Below are 26,142 nucleotides of genomic sequence, written 5' to 3' on the forward strand. Positions count from 1 at the left end.
CGCCCTCCCTACATGCTAGGCTGCACTTTTGTGAACTTGTCTGAACAGGCTGCTGGTGATATTTAGTTTAATACCTGAGGGATGGGCACTTGAATGAGTTATGGGAGGGTAGCTGGCTCATCCAGAGACAAGTTTACATATTCCAAAAGATGCCTCCCTTAATAGAAGCAAAAGGAAGACCAAAGGGATTATTAGTACAGTCTTTATTTAAGCGATATACTTACACACACGGGTCACATCCACCAGTATATGGGACTGCGTTTCCCCCAAGGGGTTTTTAGCATGTAGTGAAATATTGTGTATACCACTGCCATTTGAAATAGGAAATCCACACCAGTAATCAGGATAGATCTTTGAAGCTTCCGCACATGAAAGAGGCTCCCGTAAAGACCTGAGGAATGACAACATAGGAGACGATGTACAGTCACTGCTGTGTCTCACTTTGTTCGACAATACCTTCTAGTTACAGATACAGACTTTCAAACTGCACAACTGATGGGATTAAAGTTAAAACGTTCCCCAAGTAATTTCACATATATAGAAAGGACAACTCATTGGCAACTCATGGGGATATAGAACAACCAATTTCTGTACAGAGAATGAATGAATAAAAGCAAATTACTGCGGATGTTGGAATCTGAAACGAAAGAGAAAATGCTGGAAAGTCTCAGTAGGTCTGGCAGCATCTGGAGGGAGGAGAAAAGAGCCAACGTTTCGAGTCCGATGACTTTTTGTCAATGAATGAATGAATAACTAGTTTTGAAAAACAGAAACTGCTGGATAAACTCAGTACATCTGGCAGCATCTGTTGAGTCCATATGATTGCTTCAGAGGTGTAGAGAGATAGAAATGTAATAGTTACATAGGTGGAGAGGGGGATCGAGGATGCGAAACAGAATGGAAGGTCAGGGGTGGGTTGGAGGTTGACAAAGATGTCATGGACACAAGACAAAGGGAGTGTCAATGGTAGCATTACAGACTAATGAAGGTGCTAATAGTGGCATAACGGTAAGATAGTGAAATGTTTAATAGGAGAACAAAGGTCAGTGAAAACAAAACTGAACAAGTGACAGATGACTCTGTGTGGGGGGGCAGAGGTAAGTTTGCATTGGGACAAACAAAGATGACAAAAATGGTCAAGATGGAGGGGTACGTTCAAAGTCTGAAGTTGTTGAGTCCCGAAGTCTGGAATGTGCCTAATCGGACGATGAGATGTTGCTCCTCCAGTTTGCTTTGGGCTGCACTTGAGTATTGCGGTAAGAAACGGCGAAGATAAGGGACAGGATGCCAGAGATCAGAGTCCTCACCCCTGTGTGATCGCAGGGTTGCCCGAGGAGAGAGCAGTGACCAACAGCAAGGCTGGCCTCGCCAGAGAGCTGAGGATCCACTGCCCCTTCAACCAGGTGACCTGTATCAAGTGAGTTAATGATGTCCCAGACAATTATCCACATGACCACATCATCATTGTCAGGGAGTGGCAACCCTTCGTGTTAATATAGTTAATAATATGCCCCGGTGCTTGCAAGCCGGCATCTGTCCCATCAATCAGTTCCAGGTACCGGGCCATCCTGGTCATGGTGGCGAATCCTGCAGTTCGGGCATTTTGGTGGGCCTGGTTCAGATGGCCACATCAGGAGCTACTGGACCCCAGACCTCAGCTGAAAACATGTCCAGAGGCAGTGCTCAGCTGTCCTCCGCTTAACAAGACACTTCCCTTTGGCCGCGAGAGGGTCCTCAATGGTGAAGCCCTGTTCTTTAGTATTTGATTGTTGGCAGCTGCCTCTATGCTGCTGACTCCTAGAGTACAGACACATTGTTCAGGCATCCAAGGTTGTTGGACATGCAGGGCACTAATCATCCTCTGAGACATGGCACCTGTGCTCTCGAGGAGAGTTCAGGAGCGTGACGTGCTCTCACAACTAACCAGCCTAATCCCTCGTTTGAAATAGTCTTCAGCTGTGAAGCTAGAGGCTGCTCACAGTCAAAGGCAGTGAAACTTAATTTCAGGATAGAAGCCGCAGCAGGGCTCTGTGCTGGGTGAGTTTGGTGGGACAGACGGGCAGCAGATGTGGTTGCCCCTGTTACGGATCTCCACAATATTTAAAGATGACTTGAAGGCCTCACAGATGCAAAGTCCCTCACCATCTCGCACCCCCCCCCCCCCCTCCCCCCACCTTCACCTCGGCCCGGCCCAGAGGTGATCCCCGACCAAGACCCCTCCAGGCCCCCCAAACATCGCCGCCGCCGCCCCACTCCCAGCCCCCGAAGCACTGGGCCAGCAGCTCCGCTGCCCTCGAGCTGCATGCCGTTAAATGGAAATGGCTACTCGCCTCTCCTCTCTTCCTTGATATCCATTGTGCCAGGTTCACGTTTTTGAAAAGGAGTTGTAAACGAGATTGAAATGAATGCAAATTAGACTTAATGATACTCTCGCCATTATTGGGCGAGATACACAACTTGCCATCGGCAGCGGATCGGGTCGGGTGAATCGTGAACTGGTCCATGCCCGGAGTGAATCTCGATTTTGCCTTCTCCCGCTATTCACCCGGAGCGCTCAGTACCACGTCGATTGCAACGTGATCACATGTTACGCTGGAATTCCTGCAGTGTGATTGACCAACAAAGCCACAGACAGATGCTGCACCATGGGTTATCTTTGCATACTCTGCTGATACTTGGGAACGGTTTCCTAGCCTGAAGCATAAACATCTGGACGGATGGACCGAAGGAAAACATAACTTACGGTAGCTAACTGTTCACCTGTGGGATCAATGCCCAAATCACTTCCAAATGAACTAGATGAACGTTCATCTATCTATCAACTTCATGGAATACATTTAGGCAGTTTCAGCCCGATCCCCACTGGGTCTGGGAACTGCTCCTAATTCAACATTGATTCGACAGCAGCCGCAGATGGAAACGACACAAGACTGGGTGGAGAAAGGCGATGACAGTATCGTCCTAGTTACTCTCCTGAGGTCCGAACGCTCACCTTGATGAACACAAATTTACAAAGAGAAAAGTGATATGGATACCGAAGAAGGAACTTACCCATCAATGAGGCTATATTTAGTCCCACGCTTTGAAACTAATGAAGTTAACCTTCCTGGGTGCCAAGTACAGTTCAGTGTCTGTAAGTCACGCGTTTCACAGCTGAGATTTTTTGGTGTATCAGGCGGATCTAAATTAGAAAACAGACATTTGAAAGCATTCATTACCGTGCTGCTTTCTAAAGTAATCACTGACACAGTAATGATGTGCAAGTACAATAGAATCCAGATATAGATAATAAGCTGAGTACTGAGAACATCAGTCTGGAATTTAAAAATAAAATTAAGTCAATAGGACAAAAGGAATTTGACACAACCTCCAGTTGAATGCAGGTCCTGTTGATCATCTTTTGAGATGAAGATCATGACCAAAGGACACCATGTCCATCACATTTAGTAGTGTATATATTGCATAAGTCTGTATCTAGTACGTTGGTATTGTAGAGACTGTGGAATGTACGGTTTTAAAAAAATATTTATGCTATCATGGGATGTGGACATCATTGTTGCCCAACCCTTGAGAAGGTGGTGAGCTGCCTTCTTGAATCGCTGCAGCCCATGTGGTGTAGGTACACCCACTGTGCTGCTAGGAAGGGAGTTCCAGGATTTTGACGCAGCCACAGTGAAGGAACGACGATTAAGTTCCGAGTCAGGATGGGGTGTGGTTTGAAGGGGGAAACTTGCAGGTGGTGGTGTTACCATGCACCTACTGCCCTCGTCCTTCCAGGTGGCAGAGGTTGCAGGTTTGGAAGGTGCTGCCAAAGGAGCCTTGGCAAGTTGCTGCAGTGCAACGTGTAGATGGTGCACACTGCCGCTACTGGCTGCCAGTGGTGCTGGAAATGGCATGTTGAAGGTGAGGTTGGCTGCCTATCGAACGGGATATTTAGTCCCGGATGGGGTCAAGCATCGGGTGTTGCTTCAGCAGTACTCATTCAGGCACTTGGTGAGCATGCCATCACTGTGGGCGCACTTCACTACATGAACGTCAGCGGTTCAAGAAGGGAGCTCAACCTGACCTAGTTGAGGGCAATTAGGGGCGGGATCTCCATCCGTTCATGGCAGAGAGATTCTAAAGTCCTGCTGCAGTGAATGGGACATTTGGCTGAGCGCCTCACGCGCAGCAGTAGCGGGGTGGGACCACAGTGGAGAACCCCTGCCTATGGGTGGCCTAGCCAGCAACATCCACACCCCGTGCATGAATTTTCTTTTTTTTAATTTGAGGGCCTAATTCATTTTTTCCAATTAAGGGGCAATTTAGCGTGGCCAATCCACCTAACTTGCACATCTTTGGGTTGTGGGGGTGAAACCCACGCAGACGCGGACAATGTGCAAACTCCACACGGACAGTGACGCAGAGTCGGGATCGAACCTGGGACCTCGGCGCCGTGAGGCTGCAGTGCGATCATGAATTTGTTTTTAAAACATATTTCTAACTTGTAGATGGTGGACAGGCTTTGGATAGCGTAGCATCAGGAGGTGAGTTTGTCACCATAGGATTCCCAGCCTCTGACCTGCTCTTGTAGCCACAGTATTTATATAGCTAGTCGATTTCAGTCTCTGGTTAGTCGTCATCCTCAGGATGTCGATAGTGGATTCAGAGTTGGGAATGCTATTGAAGGTCAAGGAGAGTTGGTTAGGTTCTCTCTTGCTGAGAGATGGGTTTTGCCTGGCACTTTATGAGGCACAAACATAACTTGCCACCTGCTACCCCAAGTCTGATATTGTCCACGTCTTTCTATGGACACGACTACTTCATTATCTGAGTTGCGAATGGTGCTGAACATTGCGCAGCCATGAGCGAGCATCCCCACATCTGACCTTATGGTGGAGAGGTCATTGATGAAGCAGTTGAAGATAGAACATAGAACAATACAGCGCAGTACAGGCCCTTCGGCCCACGATGTTGCACCGAAACAAAAGCCATCTAACCTATACTATACCATTATCATCCATATGTTTATCCAATAAACTTTTAAATGCCCTCAATGTTGGCGAGTTCACCACTGTAGCAGGTAGGGCATTCCACGGCCTCACTACTCTTTGCGTAAAGAACCTATCCCTGACCTCTGTCCTATATCTATTACCCCTCAGTTTAAGGCTATGTCCCTTCGTGCTAGCCATATCCATCCGCGGGAGAAGGCTCTCACTGTCCACCCTATCTAACCCTCTGATCAGGTTATGCTTATTGTATGCTTATTGTACACTCGCCTAGATTCGCAGTATGTAATGTGCTTGAAATTAACCATGTTATTTTAAAGGCTTCTTACAAACATATATTTTGAAACTGACCAACCAGGTCCTGTCACAATTTTGTACTGACAAGTTAATAGAAATGAAGCTATGTTGACGTTGCTAATCTTCAACAACAAGTTAAATCAATATTGTGATGTTGGATGATCAGCCATGATCGTGATGAATGGCGGAACAGGCTCGAAGGGCCAAAAGGCCTCTTCCTGCTCCTATCTTCTATGTATCTATGTCACCGACCAGAAACAGTTTGAAAAGTACCTCATTACCCCTGAAACTGAAGAATAAGAAATTAATATTCAAACAGTTTAAAGGAATTGGATTATATCTATTTCTGTATTTCATATTAATATTCCTATGTAATATTCCAAAGCAGCTATTGGATAGGTACATGGATTACGGTAAAATGATATAGTGTAGATTTATTTGTTCTTAAGGGCAGCACGGTAGCATTGTGGATAGCACAATGCTTCACAGCTCCAGGGTCCCAGGTTCGATTCCCGGCTTGGGTCACTGTCTGTGTGGAGTCTGCACGTCCTCCCCGTGTCTGCGTGGGTTTCCTCCGGGTGCTCCGGTTTCCTCCCACAGTCCAAAGATGTGCAGGGTAGGTGAATTGGCCAATGATAAATTGCCCTTAGTGTCCAAAATTGCCCTCGGTGTTGGGTGGAAGTGTTGAGTTTGGGTGGGGTGCTCTTTCCAAGAGCCGGTGTAGACTCAGGGGGCCGAATGGCCTCCTTCTGCACTGTAAATTCAATGATAATCTATGATTAATTTAGGACAAAGGTTCGGCACAACATCGTGGGCCGAAGGGCCTGTTCTGTGCTGTATTTTCTATGTTCTATGTTCTATGTTAGAATGAAAGTCTGAAACTTAAAACATGCTGTAGCAACATCTGTGAGAAAGGAATGTACGCTATCCAGTAGTGTCCCCTATCAGAATACACGGTCCTTGACTAGTCTGGTGCTGGGCATGATGTATACTATCCAGTAGTGTCCCCTATCAGAATACACTGTCCTTGACTAGTCTGGTGCTGGGCATGATGTATACTATCCAGTAGTGTCCCCTATCAGAATACACTGTCCTTGACTAGTCTGGTGCTGGGCATGATGAATACTATCCAGTAGTGTCCCCTATCAGAATACACTGTCCTTGACTAGTCTGGTGCTGGGCATGATGAATAAGGCATTTGTCCAGTTTTGAGATAGAAACATAAAAGCATAGAAAATAAGGGGGGGGCATTCGGCCCTTCGATCCTACTTCACCATTCAACATGATCATGGCTGATCCTCTATCTCAACACCGTACTCCAGCACTCTCCACACACCCCTCAACACCTTGAATAGTCTGGATAAGAGATACATCTTGCAATAATCCACTGTTTTATGCATATAGCAACATGCGGCGATGACCAGATCCAAAGAAATTTGGTAATGAGCTGTGAAAAACAATAGTGGGTCACGGTGGGGTGATGAAAGAATTAGAGATAAAAGACGGTTACAGTAACCATTTTGTTTGTACATCAAATAGAGAGAAACCAGTTGATGATAGATCTTCGGGGGCAGGGCATGTTCTGGTCAGCACAGGCATTGGACCCAGGGACAGAGGCAAATCCTAGTCAGTGTAGACCCTGAATAATACAGGTTCCTTCGGGGGTACAGGCATCTATTGGCCATCTATTTGAAATCGTGAAATCTATAGTGTATTATTGATGAGCAAAATTCTGTTTTCCTTTTACTAGTCAATTGCCAAGTGTATTGTTGTTTATTTCATCCTTTATTCAATACATTTTGGTATTATTTACTAATTCAGTGTCTGACTCCAGTTTTATTAGGGCTCCTTGACGCCACACTCGGTCAAACGCTGCCTTGGGCAGGTGCCAGAGGAGATGTGCAGTACACATGTACTGCATGGTGTATGCTATACTGGCACTCCACAGGATGTGGACACTGTGTAAGGTGCACTGATACTCTATCTCTGAATCACATCAACATGCAACATTTACTGTCCTTTCCATCAATATCAGCTCAAATACAGAAACAAAATGAATTCCCATTCATCTCTTCATAATACTTACAGCCGATATATATGACTGCTCCTATGTACTCAGCTGGGTTTAGACGGCAAACAACGTTTGTTCCAGATTCAATCGATGCGGCGATATTCTGTACTCTGACTGCTTGACTCCTGTTACTTAATTCAATGGTTGATGTGTTCAAGTCGCCAAACGTTAATTCCTCAACTATTTTTCCTTTATCAGCGACGCAACAGAATTTCAAGCTGGTTCCCACTTCCAGAACAGTACCATCCACAGGATAGATTTTATCTTTGGTTTGGTTAGATGTGTCCAGTCCTTAAAAATGAACAAGATAGTGGCATATTAATTACAAAGAAAACAGAAAATGCAAGAAAAGCTCTGTCAGCATTTGCAGGGTGAGAAACAGAGTTTCAGGTGATAACGTTTCATCAGAACCTATTTCAACTTAGACTTATGTGGTACCTGTAATATCCCGCACAGGACCTATGGGGTGGGAATGCTCGTCTTCCCCGTGCTCCTTGCAAAGTACGAGCTCCCCCGCTAGAGGCGGGGTATCTTAATTGCCCAGTGTATATAAGGTTGGCTAGTAAGGCACTATTATAAAGGAACCCGTTAGGGGTCTACTGGGAAGTGCACATGTATCATTTGTGCGGAGGAGGTGGCCTAAGGGTATTGTCACTGGACGAATAGGCCAGAGATCCAGGTTCTGGGGACCCAGGTTCGAATCCCGCTACTGCAGATGGTGAAATTTGAATTCAATAAAAGCCTGGAATTAAAAGTCTAATGATGGCCATGAAACCATTGTCGATTATCGTAAAAGCCCATCTGGTTCACTAATGTCCTTCAGGGAAGGAAATCTGCCGACCCATGAAAAAAGAATAAACAAACAAATAAATACAGGAGGTAGATAGAGAACCTAGTGGCGTGGTGTAACGACAACAATCTCTCCCTCAAAAACTAAAGAGCTGGTCATTGACTTCAGGAAGCAAAGTGTCGAACACACCCCTGTCAGCATCAACGGGGCCGAGATGGAGATGGTTAGCAGCTTCAAATTCCTAGGGGTGCACATCTCCAACATTCTGTCCTTGTTCACCCACGTCGGCGCTACGACCAAGAAATCACAACAGCCCCTATACTTCCTCAGGAAACTAAGGGCATTTGGCATGTCTACATTGACTCTTACCAACTTTTACAGATGCACCATAGAAAGCATCCTATCTGCATGGCAACTGCTCGGCCCAGGTTTTGGGGCCACTGCTGTTTGTCATTTTTATAAATGACCTGGAGGATGGCATAGAAGAATGGGTGAGTAAATTTGCCCACGACACTAAAGTCGGTGGAGTTGTGGACAGTGCGGAAGGATGTAACACGTTACAGAGGGACATAGATAAGCTGCAGAGCTGGGCTGAGAGGTGGCAAATGGAGTTTAATGCAGAAAAGTGTGAGGTGATTCATTTTGGAAGGAATAACAGGAAGACTGAGTACTGGGCAAATGGTAAGATTCTTGGTAGTGTGGATGAGCAGAGAGATCTTGGTGTCCATGTACATAGCTCCCTGAAAGTTGCCACCCAGGTTGAGAGGGTTGTTAAGAAGGCGTACAGTGTGTTAGCTTTTATTGGTAGAGGGATTGAGTTTTGGAGCTATGAGGTCATGTTGCAGCTGTACAAAACTCTGGTGCGGCCGCATTTGGAGTATTGCGTGCAGTTCTGGTCGCCGCATTACAGGAAGGATGTGGAAGCATTGGAAAGGGTGCAAAGGAGATTTACCAGGATGTTGCCTGGTCTGGAGGGAAGATCTTATGAGAGAAGGCTGAGGGACTGGATGTTATTTTCTTTAGAAAGAAGAAGGTTAAGAGGTGACTTAATTGAGGCATACAAGATGATCAGAGGATTAGATAGGGTGGACAGTGAGAGCCTTTTTCCTCGGATGGTGATGTCTAGCACGAGGGGACATAGCTTTAAATTGATGGGTGATAGATATAGGACAGATGTCAGAGGAAGGTTCTTTACTCAGAGTAGTAAGGGCATGGAATGCCCTGCCTGTAACAGTAGTGGACTCGCCAACATTAAGGGCATTTAAATGGTCATTGGATAAACATATGGATGATAAAGGAATAGTGTAGATGGGCTTTGGAGTGGTTTCAAAGGTCGGCGCAACATCGAGGGCCGAAGGGCCTGTACTGCGCTGTAATGTTCTATGTTCAAGGCCGTAAGAAATTACGCTCAGTCCATCACACAAACCCGCCTCCCATCCCATTGACTCTATCTACATGTCCCGCTGCCTGGGGAAAGCGGGCAGCATAATCAAAGACCCCTCCCACCCGGCTTACTCACTCTTCCAACTTCTTCCATCGGGCAGGAGATACAGAAGTCTGAGAACACGCACGAACAGACTCAAAAGCAGCTTCTTCCCCACTGTCACCAGACTCCTAAATGACCCTCTTATGGACTGACCTGATTAACACTACACCCTGTATGCTTCACCCGATGCCGGTGTTATCTAGTTACATTGTGTACCTTATGTTGCCCTATTATGTATTTTCTTTTCATGTACTAAGTGATCCGTTTGAGCTGCACGCAGAAAAATACTTTTCACTGTGGCTCGGTACACGTGACAATAAACAAATCCAATCCAATCCAATAAATAAATAACAAACCTTTGTTCTTATTTTTACTCAGTCTGGAGTCCCCTTCTCCTTATTAATGTATCTTTCACCTTACAAAATAATTGAGAAGCCTTTGACTTAACAAGGATGTGACAAACGTAGGAGTGGAATTGTGAACAGAATAAGATTACAGGCACTTGTAAAGTTAATGACAGCAGAGGCATTCACTGCTGACTGCATGAAGGAGTAAGACAAGGTAAAGCTGCCATAGCCCCAGATGGTGGTAGTTTAACCTGAGGATCACCACACCCCAGGCGAGGGGCAAGGTTGAGAAGGCAGTGTCTTCGTGATTAACCTCAGCCGGTACAGGAATTGAACCCGTGCTGCTGGCCTCGCCCTGCATCACAAGACCAGCTGTCTAGCCCACTGAGCTAAACCGGCCTAAGGTCTTCCCTTAATCAGATGATGCAGAGTTGGGCCAGTGGCAAAGTCAGCAGAGAGGCTGGATGGTGCAGCCACATCCCCTTTTGAAGTCAATGAGCTGAAGATTGAGTCTGCGCTCAGCTCAATGGAAAGTTTCTTATTTAATGGTGGCATTGTACAAGTGCTTAAGTACAGCTCCTGCCCACCACCTTACCCTGGTTCACCAACACCCTGCACCTTAGCAGCGAGGAGAAATGGGGTGCGGAGCTAAAGAAATGGATGGGAGAGGGGAGTAGGAGAGTGTGTTTAGGAGAGGGGCGAGGAGGCATTAAGAGAGAAGGGTGGCACTAAGGGGACTGGCTGGCACAGACTGGCTGGCACGTGAGGGGGCTGGCAAGAAAGGGGATGGGGGCTGGCACGTGAGGAGGAGGTTGGTATGGGGTGGGGCCAGCAGGGAAGGGGGAGTGTTGGTGGGGGCGGGGCTGGCAGGGAGGGGAGGGGCTGGTACGCGAGTTAGTGGAGTGGGGGCTAGGAGTAGGAAAGAAGCAGCAGTTTATTTTATATGCCAGAATTCAGTGTGGCTTCACACCGGTGAAGCCTGCCGGATCATACAGATTCACACCCTATCGATCAAGAACCTTCCTTTTTCACATGAGTAGTGATGCTGTTTCAATAACCATCTGCAGAATGTAAAGAGTAACTTACCATCAAGTGTTAACAGTGGGCTCCAGTCACTCCAAGCTTTGTCACCAGGAAATAGGACAACACTATCATTGCTAATGGAGCGGATTCTCACATAATGCTCTGTGCACTGGAGAGGCATATCTGATGTCCAACTTAACTGCAGCATCCTGTCCTGGGCAGGGTCAGTGTTGCTACTGTAATTCCCCTGCAAAAATAAACCATTTTTTTTTTTCAAATCAATCGGATAGGGTAGAAATAGAGAAACTACATTTGGTGGATTGGTTAATCTAAGACTAGGGAATATAGGACTAAAAGTGGTGGCGACATTATAGGTCACCATTCGCTACCTTTTATGCCATTTGCACTTCATAGAGGGCTTCAGTGGTTATAATGTATCTCAGAATGTCCTTTGTCATGAAAATCACTATGCGAAAGCATAGAATGGTTGGACCATGGGAACAGCCTATTCGGCCCATCGACCAACACAGTTAGTCCCCTGCCATGCCCTCCCCCAACCCTGAAAATCCTCTCTCTGCAGAAAATGTTCCAATAGAATTTGCCTGTAACACATCTCTCAGGCATTCAATTCCAGATCCTTGTCTTCCCTGACGTAATTGCTGCTTGGTCCCCTGCCTGTGACCCAGTCTATATATACCAACTTCATTTTACAGTGTCTGCACCAACTGTAAAGACAATTCTACAACTACTGTCTTCAGACACCTGAACCCACACTCCAATGTAGAAGAACACTTCAGTGGACTCTCATAGAATTTACAGTGCAGAAGGAGGCCATTCAGCCCATCGAGTCTGCACCGGCCCTTGGAAAGAGCACCCTACCTAAGCCCACACCTCCACCCTATCCCCTTAACCCAGTGACCCTACCCAACCCAACCTTTTTTGGACATGAAGGGCAATTTATCATGGCCAAGCCACCCAACCTGCACATCTTTGGACTGTGGGAGGAAACCGGAGCACCCGGAGGAAACCCACGTAGACACGGGGGGGGAGAACGTGCAAACTCCACACAGACAGTGACCCAAGCCGGGAATCGAACCTGGGGCCCTGGAGCTGTGAAGCAACTGTGCTAACCACTGTGCTACCGGGCCCCCCTCTGATAATCACATAGACTAATTAATTTGTTTGGGTGCTTCAATTTGTTTTGCATCTCACACCAGGATGGCATGGTGACACAGTGTTTACCACTGCTGCCTCACAGCGCCAGGGACCCGGGTTCAATTCCAGCTTGGGTCACTATCTGTGTGGAGTTTGCACGTTCTCCCCGTGTCTACGTGGGTTTACTCCGGGTGCTCCGGTTTCCTCCCACAGTCCAAAGATGTGCAGGTTAGGTGGATTGGCCGTGATAAATTGCCCCTCAAGTGTCCCGAGATGTGTAGCTTAGGTTACAGGAAAACAGGGGGGGGGGGGGGGGGGAAGAGAGTGGGTATGGGTAGGGTGCTCACTTGAAAGGTTGGTACAGACTCGATGGGCTGAAGGGCCTCCTGCACTGCAGGGATTCTACGATTCTATGAAAAGACTCCGGGTTCTCATTCCTGGTAGTTCCGGCAATATGCACAGGAGCAGATTCCAGGATCAGCTGGGATGTCTGCCCATGGCTTAATAGACTCAGGGTGCCTAGTCTAGGCTTATCTAGTGGGGTTACTGGGTTATGGGGATAGGGTGGAGGTGTTGACCTTGGGTAGGGTGCTCTTTCCAAGAGCCGGTGCAGACTCGATGGGCCGAATGGCCTCCTTCTGCACTGTAAATTCTATGTAAATTCTATGTAAAATGACTATCACGAGCCAGCCCTTAGAGAGAAAATTGAAAACCTCTGCTTTTTGCAGGTTAGGGCCAGAACAAATCCTTCCCTAAGGTTTCTTCGATGATATAATGGACATTAATTCTCTATGTAGAGTTTCTCATTTCACTTACCCTCCAGACCTCTCGTTTATTGTATGCCTGGAGGACCTGGACTTGGAAGATCAGATTTAAAGACACACCATATTTCTGACCACTTTCATTCCACTCCACCGTCAACCGGAAGTCAGATGGACCTTTCAACACCCTGAGGAGTTCTGGTGTGTAAGGCTGAAACACTGAAAAACAAAAAGATCAACAATGAGGTCCAGAATAAGTCACCTATATTCAGATCATCAGATAGCATTAAATATTTTTTATTCATTCATTGGATGAGAGCTTCACTGGCAGGGCCAGAATTAATTTCCCATCCCGAGTAGTTGATGGCACCTTGAACTGCTACACCCACTGCATCGTACGGGAGGATTTTCCAGAATTTAAACTTAGCGACAGTGAAAGAATGGCGATATATTTCCATGTTAGGATTGGGCACGACTTGTGAGAGGAACTTGAAAGTAGTGGTGCTCCCATGCATCTGCTGCCCTCATCCTTCTGATGTTACAGCTTACAGGTTTGGAAGGTGCTGTTGAAACAGCCTCGGCAAATCTCTGCCAGTGCATCTTGAATGCGGCCGACTTTGTTAGTGAAGGGAGTGAATGTTGAAGGTTGGTGGATGGGGTGCCAATCAAGCGGGTTGTTTTGCCCTATTTGGTGTTGAGCTTCTGGAGTGTTGTTGGAGCTGCACTCACCCAGGCAAGTGGAGAGTATTCCATCACACTCCTGACTTGTGCCTTGTAGGTGGACAGTATCTGCAGAGCAAAAATGCTGAGGGTAATACCTGGCCAACCTGCTCTCTGGGACATTAGCTGCAAAGTATAATTCCATGTGCACGCTAGCATCAAGCTGCCGTTTGAGCTGTTCTGTGGGACAGCTCTCCCAATTTTAGCACAAGTCACCAGGGAAGGGGAGGGGGATTTTGCAAGGTCAACTGGGCCTTTTATCATCTCTGGTGCCCAGGTCAATGCCAGGTGATCCGTCTGATTTTTAGCATTCACATTTTCTGCAGTACAACTAATAATAGTCATCGCTTATTGTCACAAGTAGGCCTCAATGAAGTTACTGTGAAAAGCCCCTAGTCGCCACATTCCGGTGCCTGTTCGGGGAGGCCGGTATGGGAATTGAACCCGCGCTGCTGGCATTGTTCGTATTACAAGCCAGTTGTTTAGCCCACTGAGCTAAACCACCCCCTTCTTAGGCCAATTTAATGTGTAGGCAGGAGTCAACCACATTGCCGGAGTTACATATAGGCTAGGAGTGGTAAAGATGATAGATTCCTTTCCCAGAAGGACATTATTGAACTGGATGGGTTATTACAACAATGCAATATTTTTGCAATCAGCAATAGTGACAGTAGTTTATTATTGTCCTTGGTTCAGGGGATGTTTGATGGGACGATTAGAAGGTAGTTTACTCAGTTTCTAACTGATATTCTTCCCAGTTGGAGAGTGTTTGATGGGACAGAGTGGAGAACAGTTTATTCTGTCTCAATGCCCCATTAGCAAGCCAAACCTCCATGCCAATATGTTACCCCCTACACCATGAACTTTTATTTTATGCAATAACCTTTAATGTGGCACCTTCCTTACGGAAATCCAAGTACAGTACATCCACCGGATCCCCTTTATCCACAGCACATGTGACTCCTTCAAAGAATTCCAATAAATTGAATACAAGAGTTATAATGGAACTTCCCTGAATCTAAAGAATTCTGGAAAATTAAAATCAACTATATCATCAGCCACTTCGGTGAAGTCCATTTGGACCCGGGGATTTTTCAGCCTGCAGACTCAACAATTTGCTCAATACCACTGCGCTGGTGATTGTAATTTTCCTGAATTCTTCCCCCCCACCTTCCATCTCTTGATTTGCAGATATTTCTGGGACCTTACTTCCTCTATAGTGAAGACCAATGCAAAATACCAGTTTACTTCACCCGCCATAGTCCTATTTTTAATGATGAATTCCCCAGACTCACTTTTGTGCATTTTGTCCATTCATATCCATTGCAAGACGAAATGCTGTTGTTATTCCTATCTCCGTACCCACTCAATATGCTGCGATTAAATGCGAAAGGAAACCATGCATTTGGGAGCCATGCCCAGAGAAACAAAACCAAACAAATTAGTATTTGGAATTACATTCACCTACATAGCCTGTAGTGAAGATTGTGTATTGCATGTTGTTGAAAAATTAACGCTAATGGTTTTGATAATTACCAAAGTCTCTTTCTGTCCTTCGAAACAGTTCTGATGTCCGTGTGCCTAAATAATTAATAGCAGTTATCTGTAATAGTAAATCTTGGAATACGTAGAAGTCACGTTCGACAAAGTTATTAGTTCCCACTTCAGTGCAGCCATTTGAATTCCTAAGAAAAGGAAGAAATTGTTTAATTGTAGGTTTATGATACAACCTTTCCTGTGTAATCATTCCTTCCTGCGTCCAGACTGAATAAAGATTCCACAGGAAACTGAGCGACATCCAAATCATTCGGAAGCCCAAATGGGGCCGATATCAGACCAAATGTACTACATTCTGTGGTCCAGTGATCTGCTGGCTAACAGTAACCTTTCCTGATTTTCTTTAAAAGTTATATGACACCACAGCAATAATCTGGTTCCATGTAAAGTGATGGGAACTCACCCAGGACAGGCTCTGTACACAGTTTCTATGTTTGTGTCTCTTCCTGGCTTCCATGAACAGATGAGTACAACAAAGTTTTGGGTTACACACTCCAAATCTTGAGGAGCATCAGGAGGATCTAGAGAAAGAGGCACATTCAAACTCCAGTTTCTAAACAGCTGGAATAGGTAAGACATCGAGTTGGTTATTTGGTGGCGAAATACATTCTGCAGTTTTCACACCCCAAGTTCCCCACCTGATCTACTTTTCACTGTACCTCGGTACACGTGACAATAAACAGCAAATCCATCCGTTCAGTTCAAAAGCTGACTTCAAATCAAGTTACTCATTTTAAATCTCCTCTTTTGGGTGTTGTTCATATTTGGTATCACAACACAAGATTTATCCTCAGCGGGGACAGAACATGGAACCTGGGATGCCGGGAAGTGCAGAACCTGGGGATGGGCATGTACAGTCAACAATAGGATTGGTAATTGGATACTGAAGAACAATTGCCTCAATTCTTTGAACACAAAGTTTGTGCAAGTAAGGCTTGCGTCTATTACTCGCACACAGGCACATTGAAAGGCCGAAAGGTCTACTCCTGCTCCTAGTCCAAGCATTGAAGGGCCGAATGGTCTACTCCTGCTGGCACACATACTGAAGGGCCGAGTGGTCTACTCCTACTTATATTTCTGTGGTTCTTATTAAATTTACACCACTGAAGCACCATTCAGTACCAGTGTGTCGTGTCTTTTTTTACAAGGCTCCTCCGCCCTCCTTCATCTAACCCTCGCAGCATAGGTATCTTTTTCTCCCTCATATATTTAAGCCAACTTCCCTTTAAATGCCTCAATACCATTTGCCTCTATTATTCCTGGATAAAGGGGTTTTACCGAAAATCTTTATTCAATTTGAGCAGCTATCTTATATTGAAGATGCCCAATTTTGGATTCTCGTAAAACTGGAAACATTTTTATTGAGTCAGGCCTACTGAACGCTTCATAACTTTGAAGGCCTCTATCAAGTTCATCATTCTGTGAAAACCTATACAGAAAAGATGTCCAGCCTATGAATATTTCCCTTTACCCCTTGATCCTAATTATACTCAAATTCCTTTAGCTATAGGAAGTGCACCAAACCCGACTTATTGCAATTTGTGTGGCACAGTGACAGTATTCCTTAATGACATGGTACTCACATCCAGTCCGGACTAAAGTCCTGTAAGACTCTGTTTCAGATGTACAGGTCAGATTTTCGCCCTTTCTGCTCGTCAGGCCAAGGTTAAGCAGCGACACCATGCTAGCAGTGGAGTTGACCTTCGTGTATAGGTTGCTAGAGAGCAGGTTGCCAGCATATTCCCATCGTATTGTATCAGCAGCACCAGTGCTGCAAAAGTTGCAGGTTACATTGTGGTCGGAGCCAACATTGGTGACCAATTGTTTCAGAGAGATGGAGCCACACTGACCTAAAGGAATAAGAAAATAACTTTAAATTCCTTTATCAATCCTTACTCTCCCCCATTGATAGCTTGCCCTCCTGTATTTGAAATATCCAAGTTGGTCCCACAGGCATTCAGTATTTTCCAGCAGCTTGTCCTTTATAAGTAGCATTTTTTCTTCAGTCAGTAGGTTGTAGATTCAAGTCCCACTCCAAGACCAGATCACATATTCTCGGCTGATACTCCAGTGCAGTACGAAGGAAACGCTGCACTGACGGCAGTCTTCTTCTACCGGATGAGATGTTAAGCCGAGCCCCTATCAGGTAGGTGCAGAAAATTCAATAGGACTATTTCGGAGAAGGGAATAATCTCCAGTGTCTTCATCGATACTTATCCCTGAATCAATACTGGTCAGTATCACTCTGTCTTTTGTGATGAAAATTAGCTACCATGTTTCCTACACTACACTTTGCGATGAGAGATGGTTTTATATTTAATACTTTTGGAGTCTATTGTGCTATTCTGTGAATCAGACTGATGGGTCTGTGTGTGTGTGAACGTAATTTAATTCAGATGGGGACTGATTGTCTGGTTTGGTTGGAGACTTGAAAGGCGTGTAGGAGTGAAAGGCGTGCATTTGAAATAGGTATGGTCAAGTGGATTATCTGCAAGTGAATAAGCAGTGGGTAGAAATTAGCTGTTCAATTTCAAAGGGGAGTAAAACATTGATAAAAACATGAATAAACAAGGAAAAGCTATTAAATGTTACTTGGCCCAAAAGTGGAGGCAATAAGGCGAACAAAACGCTATGTTTCAAACAGGGGCTAAGTACAATGGAATCGGAGACGAAAGAGCAAAAGGGTATTTAAGGACAGGTGTTAGGCTGTGTTTGGGGTCGCTATGTGAGACCTCCAGGCGTTTGGCTGCTTGCAACAGCTCTGGGCTGGTAGACGTGAGTTGATATCAGCCACTCAGTTAAGCCAGAAAAGTCCTTGAGGGTGAACAAAACAGCTGTGTGTCTGAAATGTTGAATTTCCACATCAGAGTGGGAGAAAGTGAGAGGTTCTGTAGTATGTCTTTCTTACAGCAAGTCTGCCTTGTGGTAATATCACTATTTTTACAGTTAAAGATCTATAAGGAATGATTGCCTGAAGGGTGGTTACTTACGAGTCTGGCCAAGTCTTTTTGGGGAATGATTTGTAAGACTAGTCTTAACTGTGCCAATGTAATCTTGCGTATTTAAGTTTTCTTTTCTTGATAATATGATATTTAAATGTTTAGAAACACAAGTGTTACTGGGATTTGTGGCTTCTGAATTCGGTAAACTTTTCTTCTCGTTATCAAAAAACAAAAAAAAAGGTTGCGATATGTGGGATTTCTCTTTAGTTGCGCAGCAATTAAAATCTGCTGAATCAGGGCTACATCAAAGTATTGAATTGTCTGTAGAATGCTTGGGGATATCCTGATGTTGTGAAAGGCACTACGGAAATCCAAATCTTTCATTCATTTGTTGTTATTCACAAGCAAGCCTTAGCAGCCTGCCTGTACCCCATTCCAACTGATCACAGCTCAATTCCGGAAGATCAAGCAGAAAGGCCTCAGACACACTTTGCAGATATAAAGTAGGTCTTTCAGTCTGGTTGCAAATCTCAAAGCATAGAAATCCTAACACTACTATAACCTATATAAATTCAGACAATTCGCGGTGCAACTCGGACTGGAGTGTGGCCTCAACGGAGAGAGTGTGGCAAGCTCAGGGGATCTCTTCCTAAAAGTCAAATTGTTTTTGTATTTAATATTTAACTGCAAGTGCTATTTAAATTTCACATCTCATCCAGGAGCCTAAGCGGGGAGATGGAAGTTAGCCACTGGCAGCAGCGGAAGTAGTTAATTAAGGAAACCAGCTAGGACTGTTTTTTTTAATGTACCGCGTCTCAGCGAGTCCTTTTATTACAGAACATTGGGGGCGTGATTCTCCCAAAGAAATTCTAAGTTGATTTGTGGCGGGTTTTTCAGGAGGTTCCTGCCGCCTGTGCCGGCGAGTTCCCCACCGCTATCCAATGTCACTTTTTTGGGCCCTGGGGCGTTTCTCACTGGTTTAGCCCACACTTGGAATTTTTTTAGCACTGGGGAGCTGAACTCCGAGATCGGGCCGCCATTTTGAAAGAGTGCCTCGACCTCGAAGTGAGTTTGTGGGTCCCCCACACACATGGACACTAGCCCACACTCCCCAAGTGAGGACACCCCCGCTATGGGATCCCTGGGGGTCCCCCCTCTTCAGACCCCCCCCCAATACCCCTTGCAGCATCCCCTCCCTTCTAGGATCCCCACCCATTACCCCTCCTTACCTGCCCTGCTTACCTGCCCTGCACTCCCTCACCCTCATTTCATGGGCATGGCCCCCCTCATCTCCTGGCCCTTGGCAGTGCCACCTGGTGCTTGGTCACCCTTGCACTGGCACCCAGAGCGTGCTCCTGCTGGCTTGGCAGTGCCACCCAGGCATCTTGGCAGTGCTGGAGTGGCAGTGCAAGGGTGCCCACATTCCAAGGGGAGGGAAGAGGGCCACCCTGCCTTTACCCTGACCACCCAAGGGTCTCCAATGGCACAGGTGACCCCTCCAGGTGCTGTTCCACCTGGTCCACGGTTGTGTGGATCGGCGCCCGGCTGCAGCCTCCCTGGGGAGGCCAGAGAATCGAGGGAGGCCGATTTACAACTTATTTCCGGGTGCGGTTTTTAGTCATGCCCCTTTGGGGCGGAGTTCCGACTCCAACGCCTCGCAGGACTTCGGTGAATCTCGCGAGGTTGCCAGAGGCTCGCTGGAGACCTCTGCCGAGATCTCCAGCCACATTGTGCTCTCGCTTGAGCGCAACGTGGCAAGAGAATCGCACCCATACATTCAGACATTCTCAGTGTGACCAGCACCGGAGTGTGACCTAAATAGGGTGAAAAAGAGTTTGTTAAGCTGAGGCAGTTCAGTGAAGAGGGGAGGGAGGTACTCCTGTGTTCTTTCAAAACTTTTTCACCCTGCAGAAATTGATTCTACTACAGGGGAAGCACGTTTTGGCGAGTATGTAGTAAGTGGTCAAGGTCCATTCTATTCCCAAGGTTCAAAAGAGTACAGCAATTTGTGGAAAAATTTACAGATACAAAAACTAATATTCATAACTGAATAAAATGATTGTGGCTGGAGAGGAACTCAACAGTGAAAGGGGAACGATCTAGTTGGCATGGTCCTTGTAGGTACCAATGACAGAGGCAGCACGAGGAAGGAGGTTCTGCACAGTCAGCAGGAGGTGCTAGGCGCCAAATTAAGCAGAACTTAAAACAGAATACCCTCTGTATTATTACCTGAGGCACATTCAAATTGGCAGAACGTAAATAAGATCAGAGAAATAAATATGCGGCCCAAAAACTGATGTGGCAGAAGTGTGGGTTCTATCTCATACCAGTACCAGTACTGGGGAAAACGGGGGTTGTATCGTTAGGACGGTCTACATCCAAATCCTACTGGGACTGGTGTTCCAAGAAGAGTAACTAGGGAAGTTGAGAGGGCCTTAAACTGAATAGTGGGGTGAGGCGTCAAATGCGGGAAGATGCCAGAAACCAAAGGTAAGAGAAAAAGGGACTAAAAAGGGAAATGGTACACAGAACTTGACAGAAAAAGGCAGAGTTCAAATCTAAGAGTAAACCAGCAGATACTTCACAAAACTAATAAAATGAAAAAACTAAAGACTCTGTTCCGAAACACCATAGTATTCAAAACAAACCAGATGATAATAATAATAATCTTTATTAGTGTCACAAGTAGGCTTACATTAATACTGCAATGAAGTTACTGTGAAAAGCCCCTAGTCACCACATTCCGGCTACACTGTTCAGGTACACGGAGGGAGAATTCAGAATGCCCAATTCACCTAACAGCACGTCTTTTGGGACTTGTTGGAGGAAACCGAAGCACCCGGAGGAAACCCACACAGACACGGGGAGAATGTGCAGACTCCGCACAGTCAGTGACCCAAGTCGGGAATCAAACCTGGGACCATGGCGCTGCGAAGCAACAGCGCTAACCCGAACTGATAGCACAAATAGAAATTAGTTAGTATGATCTGAAAGCCATTACAGAGACATGTCTGCAGGGCGACATAGATTGGAACCTGAATGTAGAAGGGTGCGTGATATTTAGAAAAGACAGGAAGTGAGGAAAACGTGGTGGTGTGATGCACGATCAATTGCACAAAGACTAAAGTTGGGTACAACTGTGGCTTTATTACAGTCAGATGCGTGGCCTCCTGCTGCTGCTGGCGAAATGGTAGGGCACTGGAGGTCATGCATATATATATATATATATATATAGTTCTCCGTGGGCAGAGCCAGCCAGCAGGAGCTACCGGCGAGCCTGTAGTACAGGTCCTACCTTACATCTCCTATTACAGTGGTTCACCACAGTCACCCTGTTAAAAATGAGTCCGGCGGGGGTGACGTGAAACTATATACAATTAGTGCAATTGTGTACAGTGGTAGGGAAAGAAAAGTCCATGTTGACGCTCCGGAGTCCGTCAAATGTTCAGCCGGTCCGGTGCTTTGGTGCTTCGTTGGGAGTGACGTAACGGTGGCGGCGAAGTCGGTGCTGGCGGGGTGGGAGGTTGGGGGGGGCCCCTTTGGTGGGGGAGGGGGGTGGAACCTGACGGCGCCAGGTCCCTGAGTGAGACAGTATCTTGGCGGCCGTCGGGGAACTCAATGTAGGCATATTGAGGGTTGGCGTGGAGCAGGTGAACCCTGTCCACCAAGGGGTCCGCCTTGTGGAGTCGGACGTGCCTACAGAGAAGGACCGGTCCTGGAGCAGCGAGCCAAGTCGGGAGCAACACCCCGGATGTGGGCTTCCTGGGGAAGATAAAAACACGTTCATGGGGTGTGTTATTAGTGGCGGTGCACAATAGTGACCGGATGGAGTGTAGAGCATCAGGGAGGACCTCCTGCCAGCGAGAGGCTGGGAGGTTCTTGGACCATAGGGCCAGCTGGACGGCCCTCCAAACTGTCCCATTCTCCCATTCTACTTGCCCGTTTCCCCGGAGGGGTGTAGCTGGTCATCCTGCTGGAGGCTATACCCCTGCTGAGCAGGAACTGACGCAGCTCATCGCTCACGAATGAGGATCCCCTGTCACTGTGGATGCAGGCGGGGAAACCGAACAGGGCGAAGATGGTGTTGAGGGCCTTGATGACGGTGGTAGACGTCACATCGGGGCATGGAATGGTGAAGGGGAATCTGGAGTACTCATCGACCACACTGAGAATGTACGTGTCACGGTCGGTGGAGGGGAGGGGCCCTTTAAAATCCACGCTGAGGCGTTCAAAGGGGTGGGAAGCCTTCACCATGCGCGCAGGCTCCGGCCGGTAGAAGTGCAGCTTGCACTCCGCACAGACCTGGCAGTCCCTGGTGACTGTCCTTACTTCCTCGACGGAGTAGGGCAGATTGCAAGCTTTGACCAGATGGTACAATCGAGTGACCCCCGGGTGACAAAGGCTGTCGTGTAGGGCCCGGAGGTCATGCATATTTATACTGTTCTCCGTGGGCGGAGCCAGCCGGCAGGAGCTACCGGTGAACTTGTAGTGCAGGTCCTACCTTACATCTCCTATTACAGTGGTTCACCACAAGGAGCGGCTCTGTTAATTAATTATGGTATTCACACATGAGATCCAATTTCAGGAAACCAGAATGTAGAAGTGGTTTGAGATGAGAAATGATAAAGGCAAGAGGTCAGTATCGAGTGGGACTGGTGTACAGGCCCCCTAATTGTAACTGCACCATAGGACAGACTATAAAAGACAGCTAATGTGAACTTGTCAGTAAGGTACAGCAATAATCATGGGGCATTTTAATCTACACATAGACTGGAAAAAACAGGATGGTCAAAGGAAACATTGATGAGGAGTTCATAGAATGTTTTCCAAATAGTTTCTTAGAACAGCACGTTCTGGCACCAGCCAGAGAACAAGCGATACTAGACGTTGTATTATGCAATGAGATGGGATTAATTGATAACCTCAGAATGAAGGTGCCCGTGGGTAGCAGCGATCACAGCAAGATTGAATTTTACATTCAGTTTTAGGGAGAAAATAGTAGGTCCAAGAGTAGTATTTTAAACTGAGGGTTTGAAAGAAAAGCTAGCGAAAGTGACCTGGCAAATGAGATTAATGGACAGTCAACGGAGATGCAGTGCAGACGTTTAAAGGCATATTTCAGAATAGGTACATTCTAATGATAAAGTAAACTTGGGGGAGGGCCCAAGTTAACCACCGTGGTTAACTAAAAAGGTTAAAGACAACACAAACTGTGTGTGTGTGTGTGTGGCTGCTACAGTTGTGTTTTTAAAGAATCCTGGTTTGAAAGGTTTGGGGAGCCAGAGGTGCAATTAAGGCATCATAAAAAGCTTGGGCTGGTGGGAGTTTTGGTTGGATTAAGGGGTTTCCCTGTGGAGTTAATTAGATTTCAGCATGGTAAAACGATGAAATGAATAGAAGGAGCTAAATTATCAGGCCTTTTGCAGAAAAGCAGCATCAGTTGAGAGTTAGATGGAGACGTAGCATAAGTCAAGCAACTACTCCCACTGCAGTTCAGTTAAAATATATGTCTGTGGACAGATTAGCAGTTTTTTTTCCAAGCAGCTCAGAATTGTCTGATTAGAGGGTGAGCTAAAACAAGCTGAGAAGCAGCTTCTGAAGAAATAGAGCCAGAGTTTCTGCATGGTTCAAACTCAAAAATCACCCCCACGGTCACCAGACTCCTAAATGACCCTCCTATGGACTGACCTCATTAACACTACACCCTGTATGCATCATCCGATGCCAGTGCTTATGTAGTTACATTGTATATGTTGTGTTGCCCTATTATGTATTTTCTTTTATTCCCTTATCTTCTCATGCACTTAATGATCTGTTGAGCTGCTCGCAGAAAAATACTTTTCACTGTACCTCGGTACACGTGCCAATAAACAAATCCAATCCAAATGAAGTGGACAAAGGGACTGAGGATAAGGTTGCTAAATTTGGTGATGACATAAAGATAGGTCGGACAGTAAGTTGTGAAGATGACATAAGTATAGGCTACAAAATGACATAGAAAGGTTAAGTGGGCAAAGATCTGGCAAATGGGTATAAAGTGGGCAAGGTAAATATTGGTCCTTTAGAGGATGAGAAGGGAGATTTAATAATGGGAGATGAGGAAATGGCTGAGGAACTGAACAGGTTTTTTGGGTCGGTCTTCACAGTGGAAGACACAAATAACATGCCAGTGACTGATGGAAATGAGGCTATGACAGGTGACGACCTTGAGAGGATTGATATCACCGAGGTAGTGATGGGCAAGCTAATGGGGCTAAAGGTAGACAAGTCTCCTGGACCTGATGGAATGCATCCCAGAGTGCTAAAAGAGATGGCTAGGGAAATTGCAAATGCACTAGTGATAATTTACCAAAACTCACTAGACTCTGGGGTGGTCCCGGCAATTTGGAAATTAGCAAACGTGACACCACTGTTTAAAAAAGGAGGTAGGCAGAAAGCGGGTAATTATAGGCCAGTGAGCTTAACTTCGGTAGTAGGGAAGGTGCTGGAATCTATCATCAAGGAAGAAATAGCGAGGCATCTGGATGGAAATTGTCCCATTGGACAGACGCAGCATGGGTTCATAAAGGGCAGGGCGTGCCTAACTAATTTAGTGGAATTTTTTGAGCACATTAACAGTGCGGTAGATAACGGGGAGCCAATGGATGTGGTATATCTGGATTTCCAGAAAGCCTTTGACAAGGTGCCACACAAAAGGTTGTTGCATAAGATAAAGATGCATGGCATTAAGGGGAAAGTAGTAGCATGGATAGAGGATTGGTTAATTAATAGAAAGCAAAGAGTGGGGATTAATGGGTGTTTCTCTGGTTGGCAATCAGTAGCTAGTGGTGTCCCTCAGGGATCAGTGTTGGGCCCACAACTGTTCACAATTTACATGGATGATTTGGAGTTGGGGACCAAGGGCAATGTGTCCAAGTTTGCAGACGACACTAAGATAAGTGGTAAAGCAAAAAGTGCAGAGGACACTGGAAGTCTGCAGAGGGATTTGGATAGGCTCAGTGAATGGGCTAGGGTCTGGCAGATGGAATACAATGTTGACAAATGTGAGGTTATCCATTTTGGTAGGAATAACAGCAAAAGGGATTATGACTTAAATGATAAAATATTAAAACATGCTGCTGTGCAGAGAGACCTGGGTGTTCTAGTGCATGAGTCGCAAAAAGTTGGTTTTCAGGTGCAACAGGTGATTAAGAAGGCAAATGGAATTTTGTCCTTCATTGCTAGAGGGATGGAGTTTAAGACTAGGGAGGTTCTGCTGCAATTGTATAAGGTGTTAGTGAGGCCACACCTGGAGTATTGTGTTCAGTTTTGGTCTCCTTACTTGAGAAAGGACGTACTGGCACTGGAGGGTGTGCAGAGGAAATTCACTAGGTTAATCCCAGACCTGAAGGGGATGGATTACGAGGAGAGGTTGAGAAGACTGGGACTGTACTCGTTGGAATTTCGAAGGATGAGGGGGGATCTTATAGAAACATATAAGATTATGAAGGGAATAGATAGGATAGATGCGGGCAGGTTGTTTCCACTGGTGGGTGAAAGCAGAACTAGGGGGCATAGCCTCAAAATAAGGGGGAAATAGATTTAGGACTGAGCTTAGGAGGAACTTCTTCACCCAAAGGGTTGTGAATCTATGGAATTCCTTGCCCAGTGAAGCAGTAGAGGCTCCTTCATTAAATGATTTTAGGATAAAGATAGATAGTTTTTTGAAGAATAAAGGGATTAAGGGTTATGGTGTTCGGGCCGGAAAGTGGAGCTGAGTCCACAAAAGATCAGCCATGATCTCATTGAATGGTGGAGCAGGCTCGAGGGGCCAGATGGCCTACTCCTGCTCCTAGTTCTTACGTTCTAAATGTGAAATTGGCCATTTTGGTAGGAAAAATTTAAAAAATAGATTGGATTGGATTTGTTTATTGTCACGTGCACCGAGGTACTGTGAAAAGTATTTTTCTGCGAGCAGCTCAACAGATCATTAAGTACATGGGGAAAAAAGGGAAGAAAAGAAAAT

At 46.0% G+C, this 26,142-nt stretch overlaps 1 protein-coding gene across 7 annotated transcripts in view; it reads right to left on the minus strand.

The window, feature by feature from the left end:
* lifra (LIF receptor subunit alpha a) overlaps positions 1-26,142 on the minus strand; it is a 265,109-nt gene that overhangs the window by 24,038 nt on the left and 214,929 nt on the right. For all 7 annotated transcript variants that reach the window (XM_072515625.1, XM_072515627.1, XM_072515629.1 and 4 more), the window contains 8 exons: positions 16,779-17,045; positions 15,599-15,716; positions 15,175-15,323; positions 12,974-13,137; positions 11,066-11,249; positions 7,372-7,647; positions 3,052-3,181; positions 225-391 (listed from right to left, as the gene is read on the minus strand). In XM_072515625.1, the coding sequence (XP_072371726.1) occupies positions 225-391; positions 3,052-3,181; positions 7,372-7,647; positions 11,066-11,249; positions 12,974-13,137; positions 15,175-15,323; positions 15,599-15,716; positions 16,779-17,045 (1,455 nt within the window). The remainder of the gene's footprint in view (positions 1-224; positions 392-3,051; positions 3,182-7,371; positions 7,648-11,065; positions 11,250-12,973; positions 13,138-15,174; positions 15,324-15,598; positions 15,717-16,778; positions 17,046-26,142) is intronic.

Source organism: Scyliorhinus torazame, chromosome 9 (genome assembly GCF_047496885.1).
Source record: "Scyliorhinus torazame isolate Kashiwa2021f chromosome 9, sScyTor2.1, whole genome shotgun sequence".
NCBI classification, from domain to species: domain Eukaryota; kingdom Metazoa; phylum Chordata; class Chondrichthyes; order Carcharhiniformes; family Scyliorhinidae; genus Scyliorhinus; species Scyliorhinus torazame.